The sequence below is a fragment of the Aplosporella prunicola genome (genome assembly GCF_010093885.1).
Source record: "Aplosporella prunicola CBS 121167 unplaced genomic scaffold K452scaffold_1, whole genome shotgun sequence".
NCBI lineage: Eukaryota > Fungi > Ascomycota > Dothideomycetes > Botryosphaeriales > Aplosporellaceae > Aplosporella > Aplosporella prunicola.
The window spans coordinates 399,252-417,351 of NW_022983529.1; the positions used below are offsets into that span (position 1 = coordinate 399,252).

General features: G+C 59.6%; 6 protein-coding genes and 1 pseudogene across 7 annotated transcripts; 4 read left to right on the plus strand and 3 right to left on the minus strand.

Annotated features, from left to right (window-relative positions):
* The first annotated feature begins 577 nt into the window (after positions 1-577).
* On the plus strand, positions 578-1,218 carry K452DRAFT_2197 (uncharacterized protein). The gene has a single exon (XM_033536427.1). The coding sequence runs from the start codon at positions 661-663 to the stop codon at positions 985-987; it is 327 nt and encodes a 108-aa protein (XP_033402839.1). The 5' UTR covers positions 578-660; the 3' UTR covers positions 988-1,218.
* On the minus strand, positions 603-2,612 carry K452DRAFT_261352 (uncharacterized protein). The gene is made up of 2 exons (XM_033538574.1): positions 1,377-2,612; positions 603-1,217 (listed from the first exon to the last, which is right to left on the minus strand). The coding sequence occupies exons 1-2, from the start codon at positions 2,511-2,513 to the stop codon at positions 1,056-1,058; spliced, it is 1,299 nt and encodes a 432-aa protein (XP_033402840.1). The 5' UTR covers positions 2,514-2,612; the 3' UTR covers positions 603-1,055.
* Positions 2,613-2,829: 217 nt separating this feature from the next.
* Positions 2,830-3,741, plus strand: K452DRAFT_293604 (uncharacterized protein; the record flags this gene model as incomplete). Its single annotated transcript, XM_033541596.1, has 2 exons — positions 2,830-3,093; positions 3,151-3,741. 2 exons carry the CDS (start codon positions 2,830-2,832, stop codon positions 3,739-3,741), a joined length of 855 nt encoding a protein of 284 aa, XP_033402841.1.
* Positions 3,742-3,887: 146 nt separating this feature from the next.
* On the minus strand, positions 3,888-6,095 carry K452DRAFT_261355 (glycoside hydrolase family 47 protein; the record flags this gene model as incomplete). Its single annotated transcript, XM_033538575.1, has 2 exons — positions 5,427-6,095; positions 3,888-5,320 (listed from the first exon to the last, which is right to left on the minus strand). Exons 1-2 carry the CDS (start codon positions 5,869-5,871, stop codon positions 3,888-3,890), a joined length of 1,878 nt encoding a protein of 625 aa, XP_033402842.1. The 5' UTR covers positions 5,872-6,095.
* Positions 6,096-6,593: 498 nt separating this feature from the next.
* Positions 6,594-7,617, plus strand: K452DRAFT_330611 (annotated as a pseudogene; the record flags this gene model as incomplete). The annotated part of the gene is made up of 1 exon: positions 6,594-7,617. A coding segment is annotated over one exon (617 nt), but the record flags the coding sequence as incomplete, so codon positions are not given.
* Positions 7,618-8,687: 1,070 nt separating this feature from the next.
* Positions 8,688-10,053, minus strand: K452DRAFT_293606 (uncharacterized protein; the record flags this gene model as incomplete). The annotated part of the gene is made up of 4 exons (XM_033541597.1): positions 8,688-8,768; positions 8,821-9,186; positions 9,254-9,606; positions 10,047-10,053. The coding sequence occupies 4 exons, from the start codon at positions 10,051-10,053 to the stop codon at positions 8,688-8,690; spliced, it is 807 nt and encodes a 268-aa protein (XP_033402843.1).
* Positions 10,054-10,718: 665 nt separating this feature from the next.
* On the plus strand, positions 10,719-16,033 carry K452DRAFT_217518 (uncharacterized protein; the record flags this gene model as incomplete). Its single annotated transcript, XM_033536298.1, has 2 exons — positions 10,719-11,002; positions 11,089-16,033. The coding sequence occupies 2 exons, from the start codon at positions 10,719-10,721 to the stop codon at positions 16,031-16,033; spliced, it is 5,229 nt and encodes a 1,742-aa protein (XP_033402844.1).
* Positions 16,034-18,100: the final 2,067 nt, after the last annotated feature.

Genomic DNA, 18,100 nt, shown 5'->3' on the forward strand with positions numbered 1-18,100 from the left:
AGAAAACCAGTTGGGGAGGGAGGCATCATTCACAGGGGCTATGCTGAATGAATACTATCCCGGCCTTATATACTATATATATATAGGTGTGGTCTATAGACTTTTTAGCGATTCTGCTGCATACTTACTATCCCCTAGAGCGCGATAGGCACTACTAGGCAACAGGGTCCGTAGACTCTTCACTGTTACTCCGTAGGGTACTCTCCTACTCCTATATTTCTATACCTTTGCGTCCTCTTAGACCTATTCATGCCCTCGTAGCTTTTCCACAATTAAATACTTACACCTCTACGTCCCTTACAATCCACTCCTACCTTTATATATTTTCTAACTCTATACCTACGTAGGATACTCGAGTATCTTTATACGCCTACACCTCCATATTCTTTTAGATACCTTACCGCCTAGCACCTTCCTACCTCTACACACCTACCCAGCGACCACACGAACCTAGTATTACAACTTACCACACCTATCTTAAGACTACCCGGTGGGCACAGTAAACCTTCCTTACCATGTAGTTAAAGAGAGATTTAAATATTTCCAAAGTCACAAGCCCTCAAGCAGCCAAAGTAAACCCGTGTATATTCAGCGATACTAAGCCCGCCCGCCCGCCCGCTAGAGCTTTCTTCTTTCTCTAGAGATATTGTACATACAGATATGGACTATGCGTGGTATAGAGAGGCAAGGGAAGACGGAGAGAGGAGGAGAAGAGAGGCGAGGACGCGTGGATGTGGATGTGGATGGATGGATGGAGGAGGGGGAGAGGAGGAGCAGGAGCAGGAGCAGGAGAGGAGGGCGAAGAAAAGCGAGGAGAGGGGGGATATGAGAAGGTCAAGGGGGAAGACGATAGGGATATGTGCGGGTGCGGTGCGTGCAAGAGGAGGAAAACTGCCTTGGTGCTTTTCGTTCCTCCCTCCCTCCCTCCTCCTCCTCCTCCATCACCTCCCCGTTCCTCCCAGCGCGGCGCACAAAGCGTTTGAGTGAGGTGGTTAGACGATAGCGGTAGCGGTAGTGCTAGAGGTATGGACGGATGGAGAAGAGTCTTATTTGCTTTACTTCCTGCGCTTCATGACCTTGGTGCACATCTCCACGAGGCCGTCCTTGGCGTCGCTGGGCGGGAAGAAGGATATGGCCTGGATGGCATTGTCGACGTACTGCTGCGCGAGCGCGCGCGTCTGCTCGAGGCCAGTGCTGCTCGCCACGAGGGCGCGGGCCTACAACTCGAGTCAGCGATATGCAACCAACCCCACCAATCCCATCCTTTTCCGCTTCGCTTCGCTTCGCTTCGTGCATTTGCGGGGGATCCGCAAGAGCAGCAGCAGCAGCCACAGCATCAAATCACAATGGGGGGATCAACTTTGTTCAAAACTCACCCTCTGCACGTCGCCCGGCTCCGCAAACTTGCGCCCCACCAGCGCGCCCAGCTCCGCGTTGTCCTTCCACGCAAACAGCAGCGGCGCCGTCGCCAGCCCCAGCTCCAGGTCCGCGCCCGCCGGCTTGCCCAGCTCCGCCTCGCTGACCGTGTAGTCGAGCATGTCGTCGACCAGCTGGAACGCCAAGCCCAGGTTCTTGCCGTACGCGTACGCCGCCTCGATGACCTCGGGCGACGAGCCGCCCAGCACCGCCGCCGAGCGGCACGACTTGGAGATCAGACTGGCCGACTTCAGGTACGTCTTCTGGATGTAGTACGAGACGATTTCATCGGTCCACACGGGGTTCGCCTCGTCGCGCGCCGTGTTCTTCAGCTGCATGAACTCGCCCTCGATCAGGTTCGCAATGACGGTCGCCATCAGCTCCGTGACTTCGGGGTGGCGCAGGCGCGCCAGCGCCACCGACGCCCGCCCCAGTAAGAAGTCGCCCGCCAGCACGGCCATCTTATTGCCAAACTCGATGTTGGCCGACGCCGCCCCCCGCCGCGCCACGCTGTGGTCGATGACGTCGTCGTGCAGCAGCGACGCCGTGTGGATCAGCTCCACAATCTCGGCCAGCCGCCGCTGCGACGGCAGCACGTCCGCGTCGCCGCCCTTGGTGTCGTACGTCCCGTCAATGGCGCTGGTGCTGGTGAGCGGCGTGAACTCGGGCGCCGAGGGGTTCTCGTCGACCAGGATCTGCTCCGGCGACAGGGGCCGGTTTATTGGCGGCAGCGGCGTGCTGGGCGCCGCCTTGGGCGTCAGCGCCGTCGCGCGCGACATCAGCAGCACCAGCATCGGCCGCACGTATTTGCCCTCGGACCGCGTGTAGTACTTGGCCACCGTGTCGAGCGCGGGGTGGCCGGAGCCCAGCAGCTGCCGTATGTTGCCCGTGAGGAACTTCATCTCCTTCGCCACAGTGCGCAATGGGTCGACGATGGGGGCGTTGGGGTCGGGCTTCGCGTTGTTGAAGAGGGTCTGGGCGGCGCTGACGGTGGCGGCCCAGCTCGACTGGTGCCGCCGGCGGGAGGGGTGGTGAAGGAGTGACGAGGGCGTCCGCAGGCATCGCGACATGGAGACGCGAAAGGACCGGGAGGCCATGGCCGGGGTAGAGTCGGCGGCAATTGGGAGCGGAAAGAGGGTGGTGAGGAGCTCCGGCGGGCAATTGGGCGGTCGAGGGGCTTAAGAGTCGGAAGGGGAAGTGTTGAGGAGGAAAAAAGAAGCAAAAGCTGGAATGACGACGGACATCGGGGAAAATCAATTGCGGATGCTTTGCCGCGGCCGAGCTTCTCCCGGTCCCGACGACGATCCCGCCCGCCGTCGTGCCCTCGACCACCACGTCGTCACCTCGTCACCCACACACCAGCTTGTTACACGGCCTCCATTCTCTCACCACCCACCTATGGTCCTCCTCACCATGACGCCTGCCGTCGTGCAGGCCGTCCACGCATGGCACCGCCTCGCCGACGACCAGCAGCAGCGCGAGCTACCACAACAGCCGGAGCTAGCCGCGCCCGCACCCGGCGCGCCCATCTCGCACGCGCAGCTACTGCGCATCTCTAGCTTCCTCACAACAGCAAAAAGCAGCAGCGACGAGCCCGGCCCCCCCGCCATCCGGCTCAACGACCTCCTGCGCGGCGCGCGCATCTACGTCCCCCCACCGCCACCAAAGCCCGAGCCCGTAAGTGCGACCCCACACACAAACGTACAGAGCCATTGACCGACCTCTCCACCCCAGACGCCCGAATACAAAGCGCTCATGGCGCGTCTCCGCGCTTCACAAGAATCCCTCGCCTACTCCCTCCTCCTCACCCCCCCCACCGCGCACACACCCAGCACGCTCCCGCGCGCGACACCGCACGCGCACTCCCCCGCCACTTTGGCCGCGACGGCCGCCGCGCAAGAAGCCGACGAAGCGACCTACGCCGACGTCAACCGGCAGCTGGCACTCATTGCCAACGTGCTCATTTCCATTGTCGCGTGCAGCGTCGCGCTCTGGATCGCGGCGCGGCATTGGAGCGTCCCGCGCCGGCTGGCGCTGAGTATGGGTGGGAGTATCCTGGTGGCGGTGGCCGAGGTCGCGATTTATGCGGGGTATATTCGGAGGGTGAGGGAGGCGAAGGAGGAGGAGAAGGTGCGGGCGGGGAGGGAGCGGAGGGAGGTCGAGAGTGTGTGGGTGATTGGGAAGGGCGGGGAGACGAGGGCTGTTAAGGAGGGTGAGGGTGGAGAGGCGGTCGAGGTCGTGGGCGGCAGGGAGGTCGCGTCGGGCGTGCATGTGGATGCTGCGGGTGAGGAGGCGGTTCGGCGGAGAAAGGGCCCGCAGACGTGATGTGATTGATGATGATTGCCCACGAACCCTGAACGATGTACACGATTTCGTCTGCACACCTAGGCAGTGTCTATAAGCATATCTACAGCCGTAAGTCTACACATACATAACCATAACATTATATATCGCACCCCCTACACAACCACCTACTCCCCTCTATCCCCCTCCCCACCCAACCACAACGCATGCGCCTCGGTAGTAAAAACCCACTCATCTAGCCCCCACGCTCCCTCGTCCTCAAAAACCAACCAAAAATACTTCAACGTCTCGCCCAGCCAAAAACTCTCCATAACGTCTACCTGGCCGGCCCGACCCCTCCTGACATCACCCAAGCCCGCATGCGCAACCCCGGTCCTAGAATCCCTGACCACATTGCGGAACAGCTTCCACGCGCGGTCACGGAGCGCGCTCGCCTCAGCCCGCGACTCCGCCAGCCGCACGGCGTAGAAGACCGCCTCGACGACCTCAGGCCGCAGCTGGTAGCGGGGGTCGGGTACGCTGGCAACGCCTTCCGCGATGCGGCGATCGCGGATCAGCGCGTCGGCTGCGGCGGCGATGTCGCCGGCCGAGTCGAGCGGCGACGTCATGTCTGCGGCGAGGGCGACCGCGGCGCGCCAGTGCGTGTCGTTCCAGGCGCAGGGGGCGGACGGGTCGGCGCATGGCACTGCGTACATGATCTCGGGCATGATGCCGCGTGGCATGGCTTCTGTGGCCCAGAGGCAGCCTGCTGTCAACGCTTGGCCGGCGTCGGTGTCGCTGGGAGTGTTGTAGAGACGGCCTGCGAGCAGGAACATCCCGCCTGCGAAGCAGGAGAGGTGCTGCGTTCGGGGCTCGAGGGCGAGGGTTGGCGGGTGGGTGCCTGAGGAGAGGATGTCGCCGGGAAGGAGGATGGGGGGGTTAGGCTGTTCGGCGGAGGAGGGCGAGGGCGGGATCATGGGGTGGAAGAGGAGGTATTTCCTGAGGGGGGTGGAGGCGGCTTCCCACATTTGGCGGTAGAGGGGGTGGGCGCCGCGCAGCAGCAGGTGCTGTTTAGGGAGGTACTCGTAGAGGGAGTCGACCATGCCGCCGAGGGTGAAGACGTCGCCGGCGGAGAAGTTGAGCCCGCCGCGCGCGTCGACCGCCACGGGCCAGAGGCCTGGCAGCTTCGTGCCGGAGGCTTGGTGCGCGGCGAAGGCCTCCGCCACGCGCTGGATCGCGTCGAAGTAGCGGGCGTCGCCCGTGAGCTGGCTGAGGCGCGTGAACTCGAGGGAGAGCGAGCCCAGCTCGGCCACGAGGACGCGCTCGTCGGCCTCCTGGGGGATGCCGGCCGCGGCGGCCATGACGTCCCACCGCGTGATGGGCATGCGGTTGGGCGTGTCAAAGGCCTTGTACAGCATGCGGCCGAGCTCCTCGGCCTTGCGCAGCAGGCTGGGGTACTTCCCGCCGCTGACGTCGTAGGCGCCCAGAAGCCCGCCGAGGAAGCGGATCGTCGTCTCGAAGACATTGAGGCGCTCGAGGGTGCAGCGGCTGAAGTCAATGTGCTCGACGGCGGCGACGGCCTCGGCGAACTCGTCCCGCAGGTCCATCATCCACAGCGTGTCTGGCCGGCAAAGGGCTGTCAGCAGGAGTGCACGAGTAGAAGGGGAGACGGGAATTGGGGGGGGAAGAGGCGCATATCACAGCGCTCCCCCCGCCGACCTAGTTACCAAGCGCGTCGACCAGCGTCGCCGCCCACCCGCCATACGGGTCCGCCGCGCGTCCGCTCACAGGGCGCACCTCGTCGCGCAGCCATGCATGCTGCTTGTAGCCGTTCCACGCGTGGAGGAACTGGTCGCGCACGGCGTCGCGGCGCTCTCGGCGCGTGGCACGGTCGTCGGCGCTCTCGGACTCGGCAAAAGCGTGCTGCAGGCGGGGGATAGTCTTCTTGTCGCTGGCCGGGGCGGCCGTCGGCAGCGCGGCCAGCGACTCGACCGGCACGGGGTAGTGGTGCACAACCTGGGCCCAGTCGACGGCGGTGCCGGGCGGGAGCACTTTGGGCAATGGCGGGGAGGCGGGCGCGCCCAGTCGCGGGACGTGGTAGAGCAGGAAGACGATGGAGAAGGCGATGACGGCGGCGAGCAGCTTGCGCCGCGGCAGCGTGGGCTGCAACATTGCTGCTTCTGCTTTCGACCGAGCACGAGCAGCTAGCTTTTTTCTCTCCAGGATGGTGGGATCCAATTGTTGTTGGCGTTGGACAATTTATCGATTCGGGATGTCTCCAAAGGTCAAGGGGGGACGTTGACGTCGGCCGCTAGCGATTGGCTTGTGCTCGTTGTCGCCGAAAACCATCTCCACAACACCTTCTGACGTCTCTCCCAACTCCTCCCCGCCTTCCGCCTCGCAATGGTGTGTCAGGGAAAAAAGAAAAAAAAAAAAAAAGTCTCATCGATCAAGACACACCACTCGGCCAGAAGTGCGCGAGCGAGTCCTCAGACAAACCCATTGAAACATACCCATTGATTGATTGACTGACTGACTTACCCTCATCTCCTCTCCAGCTGACCTACCTACAGCCCTCCGTCGACGCCCGTACCCGTCGCGCAGCAGCACAAATATATTCGCAGCCACCGGCAAGCGCCCGTCACACCGTCATGCAATATGCAATATACCCGCCCGGTCGGGTCTCGCTTCTCGCGCACCGCATCCATGTCCGTCGTGCTTCAGCTCGCTCGTCGCACCGCTGCCCGCCCACTCGCTGGCGCCCCGAGTTAAAATCCACCGCCTCTCTTCTTCTTTCTGCGTGTTGCTGACCTTTGCTCGTTCGTTTGGTTGAGAAGAGGTTGTTTTCTGTCGTCGATATTGTGTGCTACTGCTGATCGCACAACTTACCTACTTATCGACACCCCAGCTGGCTACGCTTAACCACCTACCTAGCCTAGCCACTCTGCCGCTTGCCTCTGAGGCTCTTCTCCGACGACATCATCTTCCCGGCACTGTGCGCGCTTCTATCGCTCTTACTTCAAATCTCCAGCCCGTTTGCCCCACCTCCACACACGCCTCCCCCAGACCCCAGGTCTCAGCAAAAGAAAAGAAAAAAGAAACACAAACCTTAAACCTTAAACGCATCCCAACCATGGCCCCCTCCTCTTCCCCAACCTCTACCACCTCTCCCCCCTCCATCCCTACGGAACCCCCACCCTCTCATCTCCTCCCTCCCCGCACCCTCGCCGCCATAATCGTCAGCACCGCCGTCCTGGTCCTCCTCCTCGCCGCCCTCCTTGCCTACCTCGCCATAGCGCGCCGTGCCCGCCACGAGCGCCGCGCCGGTGGTTCGTCATCGTGCTGCTCGGCAAGGACGTCTACGTCCGCTTCGACGGTTTCGTCCGCGGAAGCGGCGGGGTTGAAGGGGTTAAAGGACGAGGGAGCGAAAGGGAAGGGGACAGGGGCGAAGAAAGGGAAAGAGGGAGAAAGAGAGAGGTTAGAGGGAAGGGTCAAGGAGGCAGGTGTTTAGGTGCGGATGGAGACAGGAGCTTCAGGGAGAAGTCAAGACTTATGATTTCGGCGACAAGAGAAGAGAATAAGAGAGACGAGGAACGATGAGACACCAGTAAAAGAGAAGGAGGGTAGAAACGAACGAACCAACCAACCCCTCCCACACGACCGCAACGATCCCGAAACCGATACGAAAAAAGACCAAACGCCACGCCTCCGGCTAACGAAACCGATACGCAAAACCCCCCAGACCCGCACCCCACCCTACCCCACGCCGCAACGAAGCCCGATAGGTAGGCCACCCAAAGCGAAAGCGAGCAAAAGCGAGCGAGAAAGCGAGACAGAGAGAAAGAGAGCGTCAACGCAACACCACGACCCGAACACAAGCCGAGACGGGCTCGAAACCCCTCCTCCCTCCTCCCCCCCCCCCCCCCCCCCCCCCCCCCCCCCCCCCCCCCCCCCCCCCCTGCCCCTCCCCCTACCCCTACCTACCACGCCCATCACGACGCGAAACACCCCAGCCGCGGAATTGCGAGCGGCGGGCGCACGCGGCACCGCCCTGCTCACCTGCGCCCGCAAGCGACGCGATGCACGCGCACATCACATCATGGCGCACTGCTGCGCGCGGCCTTGCCTGTTTGGGCTGCGTGGCCTATAACACGGCGGAATGGATAAGAGAGACAATGTCGAGGTATAATGCATGGAAATGACGAACACGGAAATAAACATAAACACAAGCGATAAAAAATTCAATAAAAAAAAATAATAAAAAAAAAAGCAGAGCAGAGAAACGAACGAACGGACGCAACCCAGCACGTCGACCACCCCTCGCATCGCCTCGCCAAAGATCCGCTTAGGTAGTTAGGAGATACGGTGCCTACCTTACCTGCCTAGGCAAGGAACCCCCAAAACGATCGACAATAACGTCCCACGTCCCCGGTATAACACCCAACGCCAACACCGGCTAACAGTAACACCTACCAACACGACTCGCCTCACCACACTCGACACGACTCGACTTGACGAGACGCGAACACGACCCACGCTGCTGGAACGCTTATGCATTCGGACATACCCACCAACCATAGACACGGCCCCCAACACCAGTCAGCTGCAGCCACAGCACGGCCACGGCGATGGCTACGGCTACGGCTAAGGCGCGGTACGGCGCGCCACGGCACGGCACGGCGCGGCAACGGGGCCCTTGTTGCGTGCTGCGTGCTGCGCTAAGCGGCGTGGGGGCGGAAACGCAGACACGACCAAGACAGGGACAAGGATAGGGGCTGCGCGAGGAAAGTGACTTTTCATTAAACAAACCGTCCTATCAATGTCCTGGCCTATCTAAGAACTTGCCTGGTAAGAGCAGGGAAGAAATAGAGGAGGGGAGATTGCTGGGCTGGGGTGCTTGTCCCACTTTTCTGGGGCACTTGCTGCGTATGAGGGCTTGTTACGCTTATTACGCTTACTACGGCTCCCTGCGCGCGCTCGCTACCTACCTACGCCGGGACGTCATACGGCCTCGCGCCCTCGGTGCAGAACAGCACGACGACAGACTGCGGGCCCAAGCCCAGCGGCGCCTTGTCGCGAACAAGCTTCGTCAGCGCAGCCAGCGGCATGTAGCGTCTGCACGGCGGCATGGCACTCTGCGTCGTCGACGACGATGCTGGCATCCACGCCGTCGCGCAGCGTGGGCCACGCCAGCGTCGACACGGTGCCGCAGTTCATGCCGCACATGATGGTGTCGCCGGTGCGGATGGGGGTGATGGCGCCGGCCTCGAGGCTCGTCTTCAGGCTTGCGGCGGTGGTGGGCTCGACGGCGATGACGGCCCCGTGCCCGTCCCCTGCCGCTTTGCTCTTGCAGTGCGCCGTCACTGACTGCGCCCAGGAGCCGACGCCGACGGGCGCGATGGCGTGCGTGGCGGGCTTGTTGGCAGTTAGAGGGAGGGTCTGCGAATCGGTTTCACTGATCATGGTCGTGTAGCCTTCGACTACCCACTGCGGCGCGTTAGTTGGTCTGTCTGTCTGTCTGTCTGTTCCGCTGCACAGAAGGACGGCGGCATACACCTGGGATTTCCTCATAGCCCGGCCAGGACGTATCCATGACAAGCAGGGCACCGCTCTTCTCAGCCTCCTGCATGACCGCGCGAATGGAATCATCATAGTCGCCCTGCACAACGGGGACATCGGCCCCCTCACTCTGGATGTTGCGCTGCGTCGAGGCGTCAATATTGCAAGGCACGAAGATCTTCGCCGGCACGCCCAGATACTTGGCTATGCGGGCGACGGCGCGGCCCCAGTTGCCATCGGTACAGGCGACGAGGCGCACGCCATGGGCGTTGGCAGCGGCGCCGAGGATGTTGAAGGCCGGGAGGCCGAAGCGCTGAGACTCGTCTTTGATGAGCACGTGGGCGAGGCCTGGGGACGTGTGTCAGCTCAGCTCAGCTCAGATCAGATGGGACGAGGGTGAGAGTGGAGTGGAAGGTGCCAGACCGAGCTCTTAGGCTACGCTGTCTCGGCGTACTGGGGCAGGCGGCGATGGAAGGCGTGCACGGCGGGGACAACGGCGGGCGCGGGGCAGCGCCGGTGGCGGGCCGATGGGTTGAGGTAGAGGGTGTTACGTGACTTAGTCAACGTGGATGGGGCCTCTCTTTTTTTTTTTTTTTTTTTTTTTTTTTATAAAAACAAATAAAAAAAAAATAAGCAAACAGGCCAAGGGGCAGGGGCAGGAGCGGATTTTTTTTTAATTATTTTTATGCTTAAAAGCGAAACAAGTTATTTTGGTTTTTCTAGGTCTAGATGAGCGTTGTTGTTGGTGGGTGATGGCAAGTGGCTGGATCCGGCAGTGCTTAGGGTACCAAACATGGGGAGGGTAGGCGTGAGCTTCTGGGCGTTTGTGTTGGTTGCCTCTCATTACTGTCGCTCGCAACCGAAATGGGCAGCAGAAGATAATGGAGTGAGACATAGAGTAGGTATGAAATGGATACGAGTATGTAGTATGTAGTCGACACCCAGGCATCCAACACCACGCATCTAGCATCATCCAGGCCGTTCCTGGCGCTCGGCACTAAGGCAAGCCACAGACCGGCCGTAAAAAGCTTCCAGAAGCATTCGATACCGCAGAGCCGCCCCTTTTGTTCCACGTGCGGTTTCGAGTTGCTTGAAGCGTGTCGCTGCACGGCCGTCGCGGTTTATGCGTGTTGCCAATCAGCCGTTCCCAGATTGGCTCAGTCGCCCGATTTGGCGGGCTGGGGCATCACGCGCTTTTTTCCCTGCCAGCAGATTGCTTTTCTCATCTATCGTAATTAGCGGAGCGCTGCACGGCCGCCGTCGACTATCTCCGTTTGCCAAAGCCACCAAACTTGGGCCAGACTTTCCTTGACGTCGCCGCCTGCCCACAGCCCGTCCATCTCTACCTTACCTCTCTCTCTCACACACCCTCTACTCTCCCCGACCGACCGACCTGACGCCCCTCCGCCCTTCCCACCAGCCATGAGCCCGCCGTAACTCGCAGCGCACTATGAATGACAATGGCCAAGGCTGTGCCAGCGCAGGACGCCCCCCGGTGGCCGGGGCACGCAGCAGCAAATGTCCCAGCGACGCAGAGGCCTCATAGCGCGAAACAGAGGGCCGCCAACGACGCCCGCAGGCACAACAGGCAGAACTCGCTGCGCCGCGCGAAGGACAGCACCGAACAGCTGCGCGCGCGCACTCGCCAAGGCAGCGCTTCCGAAGAGGGCGCCAGGACGCCCAGTCGCAACGGAGGCCGTTTTGCCGTCGGCAACGTGGGCAGCAACGGCATCATCTACCTCAGGTCCGTCAGCCAAAGAGAGAGAGACGTCCAAATTTGCACATGTGACGCAGCAGCGCCCCAGGCTAACCACTTGTTCGCTCCGTCAGGCCCGTCGCCCGGACTGGTACGCCCCGAGCTCGAGCGCACCCGGATTCCTTCGTCTTTCCACCGTCCACCACCCCTCCCCGGGACTGCCTGTCGCCGCTCCCTCCACGCCGCCCAAGCAATGCCTGGACCGATGCTTTTCCCTCTGCATCGCACACATCGACGCCGGCCGCTCGCTCCCCCACGCCCGTCGTGAAGGTCGAGCGCCGGAAGCCGTCGCAGTCGTCCACAACGTCGCCGCCGGCCAAGGCCTCGCTGCCCCGACACGCTCGCTCCCACTCGTTCTCTACCATCAACGAACACGCGCGCTCCCAGAGCATCGACTCGACCACCTTCAAGGTCGTCATAGACAGACCCAAGAACCAGCGGCCCAGGACCGCCGACACGTCAGCGTTCCCGACCCTGGACGTCCCCATCCCGCATTACAAGCTGGGCACCCCGCGCTTCAGCGCTCGAGGAACGGCCATCCTGCGAAGCTCCGTCTACACGCGCGCATCCGCCACCGACGACCTTCGCTCCTCGTTCATTTCCCGTGCTCCCGAGTACGACAAGCTGTTCCCCTCGCCTCCGCCCATCGTGCACCACCGATCATACCACTCGCGCCGCTTCTCCGACTCATCGGTCTCGCAGTCGCCCTTCTACAGCCGGCCGATTACCATGGGCGAATCGTCAACGCATCCATCGTCCTCGGCCCTGCTGTCTCCCCAGATTTCGACGCTACCGGTGGGTCCGCAGATCTTTGACGCTTTGACGATAAACCCAGACGACGCCTCGGTGGTCCGTCACGGTCCTGGAGGCGAAATTATCGCCGCCACTCCTGCGCGCCTTGTTGCGCACATCACGTCACCCAGCTTCCTCGATTACGAGCTCTTGTCCGACTTTTTCCTGACTTTCCGCGCATACCTTACGGCCGCCGACTTGGTGGCCTATCTGATATCTCGTTTGAGATGGGCAGTGGAGCGTGGAGACGACTTTGGGCGCATCGTGCGAGTGCGTACGTTCGTTGCTTTGCGCCATTGGATTCTCAATTACTTCACCGAGGACTTTGTGCCGTCCCACAAACTTCGGTCACATTTCTGTCAGCTCGTCAACCAACTCTACGAGGATTTGCGGAACCGGGAAGACGGCGGCGGCGGCGATCTGAAGATCATCGGGGAACTAAAAAAGTGCTGGAGGAGAACATGTGCTCTGTACTGGGAAGGGCCGGAGGTTATCGGCAGGGACGTTCCGGACGATGACATCCTTCCAGGTGGATCCGCAGACGTCGAGTTCCAGCTCGATGGCGCCGCGCTCGAGATTTCGCCATCCGCTCAGCCTCAGGAACCGATGACTCCTCCGAGAAGGCCAAGGCTTAGTGGGCTGCAGATCAACACTGGCGCCGTTACTCCTGACAAAGCTACCGAATGGCTCCGAAGCCTCCACATACCCCAGCAATCAATCACCTCCGTATCCAACGAACCACAAGAAAGCGCAGCTCCCATGTCCCCGGTTAGTGAGATGAGTTTGCACGTCATGTCTTGTTCGATCCCGCTCAAATCGATGCACAAGCACGAACCAGGCCCCGGAGCACCTCTCTACCCACACCCTGTTCCGGCTCAGCGGTCTTCCGTCGCCCATGTGTCTCCGGCCACTGGCCGAAAGCGGCGACCCTCGAACGGGCTCAAGCGCAGTGGTAGCTTTTCAGATGCTATCAAAAGCCACCGTTCTCAGTCGCCGGCGTCAAAGACTGCAGCGCAAAATGCCGATGCAAGAATCGCCATCCAGTTCCCGGGAAGTTTGGTTCGCGGCGCCGTTTTCCAGCCCGATACCCCGTACATTGACATGGCCAAGCCTGCGGGTCAACTTCGGCCAATGAAGTCGCATTTCGAATTGGTGGCCGAACTTCCTGCGACGCCGCCTGCCGCCGGAAAGCCGACGTACACTAACCCTGGCGTTAAAAGGATCCTGGGAAGCATGCGTCGTGCCCTGAGCACTAAACAGGGATATCCCAGTTCGTCGAATGCTCAGGGAGAGCAGGGTGGGGCCAGTGGCTCGCGGAGACTTCGGGACTCGTATAACCCGCCGGCGCTCTCTGCTGCGCCTCCGACGGGCGTACAGAAGAGAAGGCACACGCGCAATCGTACCCAGACTCGTATTGATGTCTTGGCCCAACAAGTTAATGAGAGCTTTCAGAAAGCGCTGGAAACCGAACTGGAGTTGGAAAAGCGCGTTTCGAGACAAAGTGGTGCCACTCAGGCGCAGCGCAGTTTGGATCAAGCTGTTCTCGAGCTTCGCAATGACAGCGCCGGTCCTGTCCAGATGCCCCCGCCCCCGGAGAGAGCCCTCAGCAAGGTGACCATGGGAAGTGGATCGATTATGATATTGGATGATACGGGGGCTCCGCCTCTTCCGTTCATGTCTGGTGCCATCCCTGCCCCCGAGTCCGTGGACAATGACCGCGCAAAAGATATCCCATCGCGCAACGCCACGGAGCCCAATGAACATGTACGGCAAACTATGATTTCGGACGCGATGTCTCGCTCCGACGCGCCGATCTCTCTGCCGCCCGTTACCATCCATCCTGATTCCCTGCCTATAACGTCTCCGACCGACTCTTCAAGACCCCCAATGTCCCAAACTAGCTCGAGTCGCCGCTCTGTCATCCGCCATTCAAGATCCATGATGACTGGCCGCCCCGTTTCGGCTTCCGTCTCACTCAGGCGGTACGCCTCGTATCACAGCGGCATGACTAGGAGCAGGCCGGGATACAGCATCGACGGTGCCACGCTTTCAGAGGTGCCTACCGATACCTCTTCTGATTTTGATCCGTTTATTCTGGACCGTCCGCATCAAGCCCCTCGTCAGCTGCGAAGACGTCCTGGTGGCGATCTTCGCGCCGTCGATAACGTGCATGACCTTGACGCCATCTCCCGGCCCATATCGACTGGCTCGCTGTCAAACCTCTCCCATTCGGTGACGAATTCTTTGGCACTGTCTCCTCGTTCTCCTCGTTCCCCTGCGGAGTGGAAGGTCACTAAGTTTGATTCTCCTGAGGAATCGGTACAAGAGACACACGTGGCTTTGAGAAAATCGTTGTCTTTGGTGCCAACGCGCTCTTCGCAGCCGCAGTTGAACCCATCTTTCGAGTTTGAGGTTGCAAGGCTTGCTGCTTTACCGGACGACGACGATGACGATGGCGGTATTGAGGCCGCGTTGCTGAAGCTTGAAGGCAAGTACGAAAAGAGGACGCCTGACCCTTCGCCGCTGCAAGACAAGTTCCTCATACCCGGAAGTGGCCCAACTTCTCTCCAGATGCTAGAAAGCAGGCATCAAAGCCGAGCCCACACACCAGTTTACCGTGAGTACAGGGAAAGCGAGATCAACTTGGAGGCATCTCCCAGGCCGTCTTATCCGCAGGAATTCCAGGAGGCTAGTTACTATCAAACCTCTCAGTCGTCTGGCCAATACACACAAGGGAACTTCGCGGTACAGCGTTCTGTCGCCGAGTCTCAGAGTTCCTATGCAAGTGTACCGCTGCTGGAGCGTGGTCTGAGCGATCTGGCCGCCATCACACGTAAGAGGCTCGAGCAGCAAGGTCACGATTCGGCTTATCCGGCGCCTCTGTCCCCAGAAAAGTTCCGTACTCAGCAGGCTCAGAGCAGGCACATATCTCCCGGTTCGTCTGTGGAGTATGTCGAGGAGACGGAGAGCATGCGGAGGATCCCAAGGGGCTCCACTATGCCCAAATCGCCGAAGCCGCCGTCCGATAACGCCCGCCAGTCGTTCCTGCTCGGGGAGGAGTTTGATGAGATTTCCTCTGATCTGTCCGCCAGCCTCCCTGAAGCTGATCACGAACACAAACATCGCGTGAGAAGCTTTTTTGACGACGAGCCTGCGCGCCTTGAGTTTAGTGATGATTTGGTGCCGCATCCGCTGCGCCATCCTCCTACTCCGCCAACCGCTCTGGACAATGTGACTGACAAGCCGTTCCACAACGCCTTTGAGAACCCGCTCATGCAGCGGGGTCTTGAGAGTGCCGGCTTGACTCCTCCACTTACCGCACCAGGCCACAGTTACTCCAAGTCTCTGCCACTCGACGCCAAGGCAATCGAGCTGCAGGAGATGCGCCCTAGCACTACCATGGAGATGAGGTCGCCTACGGAGACGCCGCCCAAGGAAACTCCTGCCCACATGCCTTTCATCCTGGCCTATGACTCTCAAACTCTGGCCGAACAGTTTACCATTATTGAAAAGGATGCTCTTGAAGAGATTGACTGGAAGGAGTTGATCGAGCTACGCTGGAAACAATCGTCTCCTGCCATCCGCGATTGGGTCGAATACCTGCGTACACAAGAACCTCGCGGAGTCGACGTCGTCATCGCGCGCTTTAACATCATGGTCAAGTGGGCGTTGTCCGAAATTGTCCTGACCAATGACCTGGAAGAGCGCGTCCGCACCATCGTCAAGTTTGTCCACATCGCCTCGCACGCACGCCGCCTCCGAAACTACGCGACAATGTACCAGCTCACGGTAGCGCTGCTGTCGACCGACTGCGCGCGGCTGACTAGAACGTGGGATCTCGTGCCAGCGGCAGAGAAGCAGACACTGCACGAGCTGGAGAACTTGGTGCAGCCGGTGCGCAACTTCCAGAACCTGCGGATGGAAATGGAGACTTCGGACCTGCAGGAGGGCTGCATCCCGTTCATCGGCATCTACACGCGCGACCTGATCTACAACGCGCAGAAGCCGGGGACGATAGGCGAGGCGCCGCCACCGGGCGTCGAGCCGCTGATCAACTTCGAACGACACCACACGGCGGCGACGATAGTGAAGAACCTGCTCCGCCTGCTGGAGGCGAGCATGCATTACGCGTTCAAGCCGGACGCGGAGGTCATCAGCAGATGTCTTTGGATGGCGGCGTTGAGCGACGATGAGATATCGCGGAGGAGCCGCGCGCTGGAGGCTTGAGAGCCTTGTCTTTCTTAAGCGTTCTCGTTTGCATGGCGCGGCGCACACGGCGCAATGTTTTATCCATATCACCTCCCTTCTTTTCTTCCTCCGTCCTCTTTCCGGCCACATAGAGGAGGGGACGTCAGGTTACGACTGATGATTCATCTATCTCTCTACACATTCATATTTCCCTCTCCGTCTCACTCTCTCTGTCTCTGTCTCTGTCTCTCTCGAGATATTCACATCCATCTCTCCCTCTATCTCCATACATCTCTTTGTCCACATACCTACCTACCTACACGTTGGGCAAGCGAGCGAGCAGCGAGCAGAAGCACAGACAGCTCAGCTCAGCATAGCTCCGCACGCTCCAGCCCAACGACGTCTTCCCGCGCCCTGAGGGCTGCGCACACATGCCCGCACGCACGCACACACGCATAGACAGCGCTGGCACGCTTTAGGTGGCGTCGGGGCGGCCCCTTGCCCGCTTCCTCTCCCTTGCCAATTACAGAGCGCCGGGGAGAAGAGAGTCGCAGGCAGGGCATGCCCCGACGCTCGCTCTACTTACTCTACCACTGAATTACTGAGTCGAGCGAACTCACTCTCACACGCGATCCGAATCTCCTTGCCTGTCATATCTCTATATCTCTATCATCTATCTATCGTATTTCCTGGTTGGCTGTTTACTTCTACTTCTACTTCTTTATTGTTTTCTTGTTTGTTTTAGTTACTGCTGTGGTGTGGTGGTGTGGGGGTGGGTGGTTGGTTGATGCTGGTATGGCATGGTATAGTATGGTATGGCTATATTATTATATATAACGCATCATCATCACGTTGAAGGAGCAGCACAAGCACGGTAAACGGGGCTGTGGTGCGGAAGAGGGGGTTGGTCTTGTGTTTGGGTTTTCTGTTCTGTGTGCGTTTGGTTCTAGATAAAGGTTTTGGCCCGAGGTGTTTTTGTTCCTTCTCCTTCTTCTTCTGTTTTCTTGGGTGGGTTGGCCGCCTTCTTCTGCTTCTTCTTCACTTCTACTTCCTCGTCTTCGTCTTCGTCTTCTTTAAGAGAGTCGCTTTGCTACCTACGTACGTCCCTCCGCGTAACCCGTCTGTCTCTTTTGTACCCCCTCGCGTCTTACCTATCTCTTCTCGCTGCGTCGCGTCTGGTCTTCTGCCCTCTGGTTCCTGCGTCGATGGCTACTTCGTCGCTTAATCGTTCGGTCTGCTCTGCTCTGCTCTGGTTTTTGGTTAGGTAGACGCGGGTGCTGGGGGTGGGAGTGCGTGGCGTGGCGTGGCGTGGCGTGTTTGGGATAGATGGGCAGAGGGCCGGGTTCACGAAGTTTGCGTTTGTTCCGCTTGTTGTTGTTGTTGAGTTCTGGGTTTGGTAGCGATGGTGCTGGTGCTGATCTGCTTTGCTTTGCTTGCTTGCTGGACGGTTAGTTGGGTTGAGTGCGGTGCGGTGCGGTGCGGTATCGTATGGTATGCGTAGACGACTCTCTCTCTCTCTGTGGGTATGGGTGTGTGTGTTGGGGGGGTGGGGTTCGGTGCTGGTGCTTGGGGATGCTTGGGGGTGCTTAGATGGGATGATAATGATGATGGTCTGGGCTGGGTTGGGTTGGGGTGGGGTTAGCGGGACGTTTTTGGGGGTTGGGGCTTGGGGATGTTTGTGTTTCGGTTTTTTTGTTTTTATTTTATGCGATATAGTAGTGGTATATTGGGGGCTGTCGCCCTTTGATTATCTCCCTCCCTCTCTCTCTCTCTCTCTCTCTCTCTCTCTCTCTTCCTCTCTTCCTCTCTTCCTATCTCTCTCTATCTCGACCTCGACCTTTCTCTCCTCTCTCTCCTATCTCTCTCTTACTCACGCACACACACTCTCTCTGACTCTCGGGTTTTCAGTACAGGTGACGAGGCAGGGTTCATCACGGTGCTTATAACTACATCTGCTGCTGTTGCTGGTGGTACGGCGTACATACCTACATACCGCACGCCAGCAACAAGGACTCCAGACGATAAGCAGCGCAGAGCGCGTTTATACATATACAAAAAAAAAAAAAAAGTTAAATATAAAAATAATTGTGACTACACTCGCTACAC